The following is a 12,547-nucleotide window of genomic DNA, read 5'->3' as shown; positions in this document are numbered from 1 at the left end:
TCTGAAGCCTCCGAAAATTCAACAAGGTTGCCGACTGAGCAAGTTGGTAAGGGTCCATATTTAACCAGCCAAAGGACGAGACACTGCTTTGTCCTGTCCTCTTGTTCCCTGTGTCTCGTCCTTTGGCTGGTTAAATATGAGCCTCAGAAAAGCCGCCTTGTGGCCCAGGAATGCATTGCGATATTTCGCGGACTTCACCATTCAGAAATCGTTGAAGTAATAAATCTTTAGATAACATTTGAACATCAATCAAAGACGGTCACTTGATTCCGCTGCGGTTACCACGGAGCACGAAAATCTTTGTTTCTGCAACAGTTACGGGGAGCACGAAATGCGATAGTAGGCACCTTGCTCCTGACGCACCCTATTTTTACTCTTTCTCTACTCACAGTATGGCTGAAACCAAGACGTGGATGGATTGTAGCCTTCCTGCTGACCACTCTTGCCATGCTTTGGTTGTGGACGGACGTCGCGTGGTTTTACCAAAGAAATGCCGCTTCAATTGCATATGATAGGAAACAATCTGGCATGCGTCCACGTTATGTATTTGTCCTTGGGAAGCGGGAGAGTGTGCCAATAGACGGCTTTCAGGGCACTGGGGTGTCGCATCGAGATGTATCAAAACCCCCATGTAGCACAGAATGTGGGGCCCCAGTAGGTCCGATGTAGGCAAGTGGGGCTGGGGCAACCATCATAAAACCTGCATCGGTCCCCGATGGGGCAAATGTGGGCAAGCCCCATTTGGGCTTGCCCCTGCTCCTCCTGCATGGGTCCCATAGCGGCGTTTCTTGGGCTAATGCAGAGCACATTCCTGCATCTAGACCACAAGGGTCCCTTGCCGGATATTTGAGGGCAATCCAACCTAAATGTGGGCTTTTTATGGGAGAGCCCTCATAGATCCGAAGTGAGGCCGCCCCCATTAAATCTTTGTGGGACCAACATCGGCCGCAGTGGGGCAAGAAAACGGACATACCCACATGCTGCCCAAATCGGCCCCTTGTAGGTTACTTGAGGGCAGGTGAAATATGAATAAGGGCTCAATTTGGGCAAGCCCTCGTGAAGCCCAAATGAGGCAGCCTTAGCTAAACCGCTTTAGGTCCCACATAGGCTGTAATGGGGCTGGAAGTCGGGCGTGCCCGCATGGTACCAAAATCGGTCCTTTGTGGGGGCTTTGAAGGCCCGTGCAACAGCAGGTGGGCTCTAGGTTCAAAAACAACGTCCAGCCCAATTGGGGCTGCCCACATAAAACTGCTTTATATCCCACATGGGCCGTAATGGGGCTGGAAGGCGGGCGTGCCCGCATGATACCAAAATTGGTCCCTTGTGGGGAATTTGAAGGCACGTGGGCTTTAGGTTCAAAACCAACACCCAGCCCAATTGGGGCTGCCCACACAAAACCGCTGTAGGTCCCACATCGGCCGTAATGGGGCTAGAAGGCGTGCGTGCAATTGCGTAATCATTGTTTCTAACTTTTATTTGCATTAGATGTTGCCCTAAATTACCGTTATAGATGATTTGTATAACAGTTGTGGCCATGTTTAGTCGATTAGAAATTTGCATGGCTTTAGTTCTCGCGCTCGTGCAAATTGCGCTACATATACTAAAACAAACTGATTGCTAACTGTTGCCTCTTATGTGGTTGCTTTGGACCGCCTGCAACTCGCAGTACAATATTACTGTTCAGAACACACATCTCCATAGCCTGAACAAGATGTACATGAAGTCATTTTGGCTAGATGAATGTTATGAATTATTGTAAAATTTAATATTGCGGCTGTTTAGAAAGTGCAGACATGTATAAAATAATTACTTAATTATGTGCATAAATATTGATTGGGAAAACTTGGACTAGGGCTTTCCATCAATTTCCTACGTCGGACCCCTATGAGAATAATGTGGGCAAGCCCAAGTGTGGCTACCGCTATAGAACCCGCATTGGTCCTATGTCATTTTCTGAGGGGCTAACTGAAATAAAAAAAAAATGTTCCTCCAAAGCGGCTGCCCAAATCGGTCCAAAGTAGGACCATCGCGGGGAGTTGGCGGGATGTGCCCTTTTAACAATGTCGGAAAAATGTGGGCAGCCCCGCAAGGGCTGCCTGCATCGGCCCCTAGTGGGGCCAATTGGGGCTTTGTCGACAGCCCGCTTCGGGCCTACGTCGGCCCCTCTTGCAGCACCCACATTGAGCCCACCGGGGCTGTCCTGCATTGCCTACATCGGGCCCACCGGGGCCCACCCTTCATAGCCCACTTTGTGCTACCTGGGCCCTTTGTAAATGAACTCGCAGCGAGTTCAAGAACATCGGCAAGCCACACAATGGCAAAACAAACTATCCAGAAGTCCAGTGCGAATGTGACACAAAAGTACTTAACGAGGACAGCATTCAAGCTCTTCAGTTCAGTTCAAAGTGCAAAGAAGCCGCTTGAGCCATTAGAAAAACCTAACGGCTCACTCCACGAGACGACTGCGAAAGACACTCATTCGCAAGGGGTGCCAAGGCAAGTCAGAAGAATCCTGGATGTGGCCTACTTCCGGTCGGGATCGTCCTTCTTGGGCCAGCTGCTGTCAGCGAATCCTCGGACATTCTACCACTACGAGCCGCTCAGGACAATGTCCAATGGAGATCGGCTATTTGGCACAACTGGCCTTCGAGCCTTGGAGTATATGGCGGATTTTTTCAACTGTATTTTCGACAACCACACGGACCACCTTAGAATGGGGGTGAATTATCCACACCCGTTCAAACAGAACACGTATTTGTGGAGCGCTTGCAAAGGTCTCAAGAGTGTTTGCCTGAACCCCAAGTTTCTCAATTCATTATGCATGACAGCACCCGTTCAGGTATGGTGACATGAGAGTTGCTGTTGGTACTGAATGCTGATTTCTTGTCATGAAGCATACAGCGAGAGTGTTCTTGGTAGATTTTCGTCGGATTTCCTGGAGGCGTCCGGTTCATAATAACGACGGCTTTTAAATTAAAGCCACATTTCAGGGTACGTCAATAGGCTTTGAATGGTTCATCAGCTTCTACTTTCCCATGGCCTCAGCAATATATAGTATATATACAGCCGAAACGTATTGGCAATAAATGTGTACCACATTTCATTTAGTTCATTTAGCTCCAAATCCTCAAATGACTAATGTGATAATATTTAGTCGAATTTTTTTATATATCGGCGCAACAGATGTGTCAGTATCCTGGCTTCCCTAACGGAGCGTTTATGCATTAAATAGCAGCTTTGGGGTTTCAAAGTGGCATATGAATAGAAATTGCATGACGAAGTGTCGTCATCGCCATCGTCCGCATGCCGTAGCCTCATATCGACATGAAGGTTTGCTGTACACCTGTTATTCTAACGTATGTGGGGTAGCAGGTTTAGCCCAATTCTCCGAGGTTTAAACTGGTCAAGAGAAATAGCATGTATAAACCATTGTACAATTAGTCCACGCACTGACTCAATGATATGGTGCAGGACCAACTAGCTCTACACTTGGAGCACGCCGTACTAGACGAAATGTTGGTGTGTTGTAAATGTCAGAATTTTCTGTAGTTCTGTAGTACCTTCCTATAATTCTATGTTGTATTCTGCCATAGGGTTCTATAGTCTGTAGTTCTGAAGTATTTTCTGTTGTAACTACAGAATATTTTGACGAACTACCACCGAAATTTATGTTGTCACAACAGGTTCATTGCCACAAACCGCACAGATATTCTGCGCTGACAACAGAAACTTTTCTCGTTTTTTTTTCGAGTGTGTGGGCGATGCTAGAGCAGAGCAACATAACGATCGGTACGGTGCCTATTGATAGAAATCCTTTTCGATAGACATTGGCTCCATTTTTCCCCATCCCAGGCTGTCACACTTCCTCCGGTATTGCGTAGAGAATGCAACTTTGCCCTAATGGACGCCGCTGCTGTCGCCGTCATTCCTTGCTCACGAAACTTCCTGTTGGAATAGGAATTGTGCGATAAATATCTCACTCATAGCAAACACGTCAACTGCTCCTATATGGGCAGGAGAGCAGGGAGTAAGAAGAGTGAAACCCATAGGTGAGCAAGCACAGCAAGAAAGGTGTTAAGGAGAAAGAACACATGGGGGCACTCGTAACGAGTGCGGGTCGAGCTTATCTTGTGTACCCTGTAGTTCTCACAAAAATTCAACGAAACCGTGTAACAATGAACATCGCGTTCTGCGCTCTATTTTAATAAACTAGACTGGCAGTGCTCCTTAAATGATTCTCGTTAAGCTCTCCCTGTCCGTTTATTAATGCGAAAGCATTACTTCGCTATGTTCACAGATTTCTGTCCGTAAGTCGCGTCTGCGGGCCGCGTCCGCAGACCTCGTAAGCAAAATCGTGTCCGCAACAGTTGTAATTGAGAAGCGGTAGAGGTTATTGCGTGATGTTATTCCATAGAGGGTGACGTGCTGTTGATGTCGATGAGAAAATTAAGCCAATAAGATAATTAAGTAATTATTTACAGGCAAAAAATGTAAAGGTTGTCCGCAGCAGTTTGAATAATTGAGAAGTGATACAGGTTAATGAGTGGTGTCAATAGATAGAGGGTGACGTAATGTTGTGTTCAAATATTAGTTAGGCCAATAAGTTAATTAGGTAATTAATGAAAGGCATAACGCGCAAAATCGTGTCTGCAGAATTTGTGAGCAATTGAGAAGTCCTAGAGGTTAAGGAGTGGTGCCAAGCGATAAGGGGTGTCGTAATGTTGTGTCAGAAAATATAATTAGACTAATAAGTTGTTTAGGTAATTAATTAGAGGCAAAAATGTAGAAGTAAAGGCGAAATTAGTCTCAATAGGCATTGGCTTGGCGCCACATTTGAATGTATCAAATACTAAAATAGTTAATTCAATCAGTCAATTAAGGTGACATCAAGGATGTGATGTCACGCAACCTGAAGTCGTGCCAAAAAGGGCATTAGGGATTGGCGGGCAATTTTAAAGTACCAAAGGCTAAAGTAGTTGATTAAGGCAGTCAATTATGGTGACGTCAAGGATATCAAGAATGTGACGTCACGCAACCGGAAGTAGGGCCGAAAAAGAACATAGAAAGGAATTGGCGCGTAATTTCAAAGTAACGAAGACTAAAATGGGTAAACAAGAAGTGAATTAATGTGACGTCGAGGATGTGGTGTCATGCAACAGGAAGTAGAGCCGCAAAAGGGCATAGGAAGGGATTGGCCCGCAATTTGAAAGTACCAAAGGCTAAAATTTGCTAAGAAGAAGTGAATTAAGCAACTAGAAGCAACCAGAAGCAACCAACACAGCAGCATCCGTGCTTTCGCATTACTCCAATGAAGATTCTGCAGTGCTCTTTAAATATTGTTCTGCAAGTGTACCAAAGGAAGGAATCAATGTTTACTGCCGCTGATTTACGCATTCATGTTGGGATTGACCACGGTGTTGTCCCGTAATTCTACAAATGCGCAGAGGAGCCGAATAGCTGAACCACGTAATAAATGTAACTCAGTATTTTTACAGAATACTGAAGGCGCTTGTTACCATTTTTAAGACAACCCGGTGCTTTCGACATTTGCACTTACTTGCTCAGTACGACACAAAATTCAAGACGCTCGTGTACTGTACGCGGTCTGTGTGCTGTAAAGACCTCCAGGTAAACGAACTTTATCGTGGTATAGGAACGGAGTCCTTCATAGGCCGAGTGGCTTCGTTACTTTAAACCATCTAAAAGCAAACAAAACTAACCGCTGATTACAATGTCCACTAGGTGTGAGGGCAAGAAACTGTTCAAGAGACCTCAGCCCCTCTTGCGTTTTTGCATGCTGTTTTCAGGATTAGAGCGGCTGACAACCTTGCACGTAAAACTTGCGACTGTGGAGAGTTAATCGAACATATCCTATGTGAATACCCTACATTTGTGACTGAAAGACATGAGTTGCGTTGTGCTTTGAACCGCCTAGATCATCGCCCTTTAACGGCAGATGAGATCCTTGGTCAGTGGCCACGGCAACGACTGCCTTTAAGGCATACAGGGCACTGTTTAATTAGCAAACAGCCAGCGGCTTGAGTGACAAACTCTGACTGTGCACCACGTCCCCTTCCCCTTCCCTCTTTGATCCACTTATGTGTTTTCCCTAGTGTAGGGTAGCCAACAGGAGGCATTTTTGGTTAACATTCCTACTATAGTGAACTAGAATACTGTAGTGGCACGAACGGAGGCGCGCGCCAGCGGAACGGCTGAAGCAAAACGCCTCTCCTGCCGCAAGGGGCGCTACCGTGCCTTTTACTAGCCCCTCACCGCTTTCGCTGTGCTGCTAAGGGCAGTCGGAACTACTCTCGGACCACGTGTTTCGGACGACCACTCTGCGTTTCGGTGGGGCTAATGAGGACGCGGCCTGCGGACGCGACCTGCCAACGAACGTGGCCGGCGGACCGAAATCTGTGAACATAGCAAAATAAATCGTCTCTTGTGTGCTGTCGGTCTTATTGTAGTGCTATGTAGCCCCTTCTTGGTACCAGACAACACAGAACTACGCAATTTTTCACCACTGCTGAACTGCTCCGAAAGCCAAGGTAAGAAAACAAAAATGCTTAGATAATTACACTGCAGCTATTTAAAGCCAGCAGCATGCAGTATTATTTACTAAAGAAGCATAAATGCACCGCAACGGGACAACGACACAAAGAAACACGCACAAGTGCCTGAAGCAGCAGCAAAGCCACCGCTAGAAGTTGCAGTGGCGCCACTCGTGGCTTCTACGCCAAAAAGCACGCCTGCGCCTCTCCGTTCGCGCCACAAGGGCAGTATTCTAGTTCACTATGAGCCCTACCTTCCATCCTCATCCCTATCTATCTATCGTGATTGATAAGTCTGCAGTAATCGTAAAACGTTGCTCGTAAATTGTGGAGGCATAAAAAGTAGTATTTTCAGTCATAAGCCAGGAAAAGGGGGAGAGACACTTTTTTTCTATTTCGTCCAATAATACTGTTAATCATAGTGAATACAAGCAGCGATCTCACCGTGTATTTGCCTTAGGCCGCTTCACTCGTGAAGCAACCATCTTGAAGCTTGGTTCGAATCTTGGTTATCAAGCTTGGTTATAATGCGGAGCAGGTCATTTTAACGTGGATTGAGGGCAGGGAAGGGGAGAAGGACGGGTGGTACAGAAGCCAGAGACTCGAGCCGCACTTGGACCCGCGAGGAGCCGAGTTTGTCCACCTCTCGATGGGACACATAAGAAAGAAGCTAAACTTATAGATCAAGATTAGAATTAGCAGGGGTTTTAAAACAGCGGATAACTAAATCGGCCTGTTTTGCTTAACTGGGCTTGCACATTTAACATCAAAACCTAAACAAATGTACAGGCTTCAAAAAAGTTTCAACAACCTGCGAATGATAAAAAGTGCATGTTGAAAACATCTGTTTAAATGTACGTGTCGCTGACTGCGGTTCTTTCAACGCCCATTAAGGGGGGAAATTCAGGACCACGTGGCGTTGCCACATCATTGTACCTTCGCAACGAAAATAGGGAGCATGCAGAGAAGGTGCACTCTGAGCGCAAAAATATGAACTGTATAGGAAGAGATGCCTTCCATCTGCCTTACTGAAAGATGGCCCTCAACAAAGCAAACGCGGCTGAGCGAAGCAAATATCATACGCGAGAAATGTACAGGGTCGTCCACTTCTAGCTAGAACACGGTCACTGCTTTTAAAGCAACATTGTATCTGACGCAGGCAGATATCGATGCAAAGCGATGCAAGCACACAGAGACACGGATGTGCTGCTTCACATGGCCAGCCACTTTAGATTACTGCGTGGCCGGGTCGGATGCAATGTTGCTTTAAAAGCAGTGACCGTGTTCTAGCTAGAAATGGACGAGGCTGTACAGTAAGGACCACGGCATGTAAGACACCGCATGAAAAGAATTGAAAATTTTGTGGTTTCCAGATTTTACATTAGCATTCACATGACCATATCAGTGTGTCATGTGACAGGAGGGAAAGAGAGGAAAAGGAAACAATGGAAGAAATTATATGCACTGCGCATTTACTCCTAATATGACTCCAGTCTAGAAACTTCATAACACTGCATTTAAAACCAGTTGTTGGATGTCATTTTCTGCGCCATACCATTATTTATAAGCAATATTCGCATAACAATAAATATGCTCAAAATAAAGACTAAGCATCAGTTTATGTGCCATGAGTGGTAATATGTAATGGCTGGTTTTTTTGTAAACCACTTCCTACGTGTGAAAAGGGCACTGAGTTAGTGGTTTCAAATGCCAACACACCAAAGTATCCGCCAGTTTCCTTATCATTCCGAGCTTACACTGGTCACGCTTGTCTTTGCCACGGTATGACGAAGACGTCTTGGGTGGCTGCCCGCCAGTCTCACTACAAAGCCGCGTCTACCAATGGTTGAATCATAACATTGGCTGTACATTCGCAAGGCCAAAAGGTCGAAAGTCTTTCCCGTGCAATCTCGATCACTTAATTCTTAAACAAAAATTGACTAACGAATTTCCGACGTTATCTTGAGCTCATCTGCCTGACTATAACAATAGTTTTTTTTTTATTAAACAAGTCATTTTATTAAATTCGATGTGTTGCAGGTGATGAAGTTGGTCCGCATCGGCGTAGAACATGTAGAGCATTTTCTGCACGCTGGTCCGCCGAAGATAGCGGGCGCTTTGAGCGTGGTGCACTTGGTACGTGACCCCCGCGCCATCTGGGTGTCACGCCAGCCGCTATGGTGGTGCCGTCAAAGCAAAAACTGTTCAAGCGCTGCCGCACTGTGTGCAGAGATCGAGCGCGACTTGGACGCATTTGACAGACTGAGGCGCGAACTTCCCGGCCGCATGGTACAGGTTAGCATTCTTTGTCTCTGTTGCTAACGAAGAATATTCGAGACTCTATGCTCAAGAACACCCATTTTAAACATCGTACCGAGCGTAAATATCGTCGTGATCTTAACGTTTGCGGCTAGGACATAGATCACCTTGATTGCAGCCGTGCGTGTAAGCTTTCACCCACATATATACATTTTTTTATTCATAACAGCAGCGAAGGAACACGAACACAAGAGAACAAAACATGCAACACGTGCACGGACGCTGCTGTCACAACTAATTTTACTGGTAACAAATTTTGCGTATGTAAAGGTTCTACGCATCTGCGCGCCACAGAAGGTATAAAGCAAACACGTGACAAGGCAACATCACGAAACCACCTTTTCTCTTAGCCGAAAAAGGTAAACGCCGATGTGTACATTAAACTCAAAACATCGCTAATGCAGGTGTCTCCTTTTTTGTTGATGTGAAATGCCTCCCGGAGTTCTCTTGCCGTTTTTTCCTTGCTCCCGTCTAGGCCTCGTGTGCTCTCGAATCGTGGCACGCACTTCCTGCATGGCCAGCAGTGCTCCACCAAGTACACACTTTCTTTATTCCATACATTCCTTTGAAATATGCTACAGAGAGCAACAGACTTCTCTAGAACGACATAACTACGTGCTCCGGGCTGCTTGCACGACTTCTAGAGATAACCATCTGGTTCGAAGTGGACTATGAGTGAGCTTGCACGTACTGCCCAACTGATAGCATTGACCGGCTCGCTCGCCCCCGTGGCTCAGCCACCTGCTTTCGTCGTCATGAGCAGTGTCCCCTAAGCCCGCCTAGACACCTATATGTTAGCAGCTAGGAGCACCCTGATGATTTCTTTCTTGCTGTGGTTTTGGCCAATCTTTTGCTCTCTTTATGTACTTGTGTGTAGCAGTTATTCACCCTGTGCACCCATCTACTGCATTCGCATCACTATATCCTCAGCTGCGTTCTACGTTCTACGAAATGAGCTAAGGAACTTTGTCATACATGCAAGATGTTCCTTCTTTCTACTGCGCGCATAATGCAAGTGGGTTTACAATTGTTCATTCTAAGTGACGTACCGACTTGAATTGACTGCTACCATTGTTATCTCTTCCTTGTCATGAAAGAATCTGACACTCTTACTTTGGAAAACCTAGATGTCACGGCAGAAACTGCAATTATGACATATGCCTTGTAAAATTCAATACAAAAATAAATATATTACATTGTTAAAAATAAAACGTTGGAAACGTTTTATTTTTAACAATGGATATAAATGCTACAGAAACCTAAAAATAAAAGAGAAAATTACATACAAAAGTGCGTACGAAAACTTCATAAAACATCTAATTAGACAAAAATTTAGCACGAGCATCGTCAAACGATGAAGGCAGCGCGGTGATATCCTTTGGCAAACAATTCCAATCGCAGACCTTTCTAGAAAAAACAAATGTTTGTATGCATTGATTCGGCATTGGTATTCTCTGATCTTTGAGATGTGATCAACTAGGGCGGATCTGTAAGTATGATCACAAGCGTATGTTTCTTTCCTTAAACCTGTTGTAGCTGTAAACATTTTGCGTAATCAATTTAGGCACATGTATCTCCGTCTTTCTTGAAAGAGGGGCCATCTGAGATTGAGTCTTGTGCCAGATGAGCTTTGGGTGAAGTTATAGTTCCAGCGACATAACACTACTTATCTTATCACTATCTTATGGCGACTATCTTATACCCAATAATCTGATCAGCAACTACTTATCATGACTTATTCTTATGAGTAATTGTTAACCCCGCCGGGGTGGCGCAGTGGTTACGGCGCTCGACTACTGTTCCCAAGGAAGCGGTACCGAATCCCGGCCTCGGCGGCCGCTTTTCGATGGAGGCGAAAAGCAAGGCGCCCGTGTGCTGTGCGTTGTCAGTGCACGTTAAAGAACCCCAGGTGGTCGAAATTTCTGGAGTCCTCCACTGCGGCGTCTGTCATAGCCTGAGTCGCTTTGGGACGTTAAACCCCACAAACCATCAGTAATTGTTATCTCCAGCAATATTCCTTTTTTATCATTACTATTAATGACCAGTTACTTCATATGGCAGCATCCGGCTATGAGGTCACATATATACGACTACAGATTTTGTGTACAGGTTTTGTGGTCACCCCATAGCCTAGCAGGTCTAACAAGATCTTTCTATGTATTTTGACGCTCATGTCAGATTCGTTACGAAGACCTAGCTCTGGGCCCATACAACTCGGCCGTGAAGCTGTACGACGCCCTTGGTCTGCCGTATACCACGTTTGTGCACGATTTTATCAAGACACACACCCAGGAGAAGAATACTAAGGTTCACCGGAATCCCTATGCCACATCAAGGAACTCGACGGTGATGGTACACGCCTGGAGAAGGAGAATCAAGCCCCTTGACGCTGAACGCGTCAACAGAGCCTGCCGACGAGTGATCCAAAGACTGGGCTACGAACTTTGACCCTTGCGAGCGGTAGTTTAGTTCCACCTCATTCACTGCGATCGATATTTGGTCACTGCCTTACTTAACCATGCTATAACCGCTCTGTGTACTAGCGAGCAGAGCAATTCAGTACTTGCGAAAAGTAATCTCATGAACGCATAACTACGTGCATTTAATGGAACTGACCAGGTCAAAGAGCACGGCACATTTATTAAGCATTCATTTATTCAGCTCAAATCAGAATGCTATATGGAGGCCCATGTAACATAAAACAGAAAAGCTATCGAGGCCTGTAAAAACATGTCCTAATCGAAGACCGGAGGTTCGAGTTCAAATATATAAGGCAGTCGACCAAAACGCCATTTTCGTTTTCACTTCACCAGATTGACATTGCTTTTATTAGAGGCACCTCCCAGAAATGTTTGTAGCCAATTAAAACGTTCTTTTACATGTCGTTATTTCAATAATTCATTTCATTCATAGGGAGTTTTCACTCACGGTCATCAACGAAGATACCGACACGACGGTGCAGGCTATGAACCCCAGGTGGTCGAAATTTCCGGAGTCCTCCACTACGGCGTCTCTCATAGCCTGAGTCGCTTTGGGACGTTAAACCCCACAAACCAACCAACCAACTTCATCTTAATAATAGCGTAATTAAGTGGAGTATAAAAGAATGTTCCGGAGAACGCTACAATACGGTAACCAATGTGTAGTTGGTGTCACCCAGCTTCAGAGAACCGCCTTGTTTCAATCTTTGGCCTAATTAAAGCACTTTGTATGTGCTTTTGAGTTATTTGCGTAAGTATTCTTCCAAAGTGCATCAGAAATATTAGGAAAGAGAAGGAGACAGTATGGCGCCATTTATGGTCAGCATTGTTTTCTCTGCCTGCATCGCGTTTGATATTGTTGCGAAGCCATTTTCCCAATGTGCATCACAACAATCGGGCATTAGGAAAAGAGAACGAGACTGTCTTGCGCCGTTTTCGGCACGTTTTTGAAGTGAAAAGCTTCACTACGCTAGTCAACACCGCGCTTTGCTTGAGCCGGCGTATGTCGGAGCACGAGTGACGTCACGCACGGCGCAGGTGGCCGCCACCGACTCTGTCGCCTACCCTTTCACCGCTACCGCGCGTGACGTCACGCGCGGCACAGGTGGCCGCTGCCGCGCGCTATGCGTCTTCGTTGTACGTTCGCCGCAAGCGTGTGTTTATCGCGAATGCCGGCTACATAACCGCTTGCCAGAG

General features: G+C 45.8%; 1 protein-coding gene across 1 annotated transcript; it reads left to right on the top strand.

Annotated features, from left to right (window-relative positions):
- Nucleotides 1–2,314: 2,314 nt before the first annotated feature.
- Nucleotides 2,315–11,381, top strand: LOC146179647 (carbohydrate sulfotransferase 3-like). Its single transcript, XM_084580230.1, has 3 exons — nucleotides 2,315–2,839; nucleotides 8,592–8,846; nucleotides 11,049–11,381. Exons 1-3 carry the CDS (start codon nucleotides 2,315–2,317, stop codon nucleotides 11,316–11,318), a joined length of 1,050 nt encoding a protein of 349 aa, XP_084436356.1. The 3' UTR covers nucleotides 11,319–11,381.
- Nucleotides 11,382–12,547: the final 1,166 nt, after the last annotated feature.

This window comes from Amblyomma maculatum, chromosome 9 (genome assembly GCF_055883805.1).
Source record: "Amblyomma maculatum isolate TAMU_Amacu chromosome 9, ASM5588380v1, whole genome shotgun sequence".
Lineage (NCBI taxonomy): Eukaryota > Metazoa > Arthropoda > Arachnida > Ixodida > Ixodidae > Amblyomma > Amblyomma maculatum.
The sequence above is the reverse complement of the archived record's forward strand: the minus strand, read 5'-3'. Positions and strand labels throughout refer to the sequence as shown.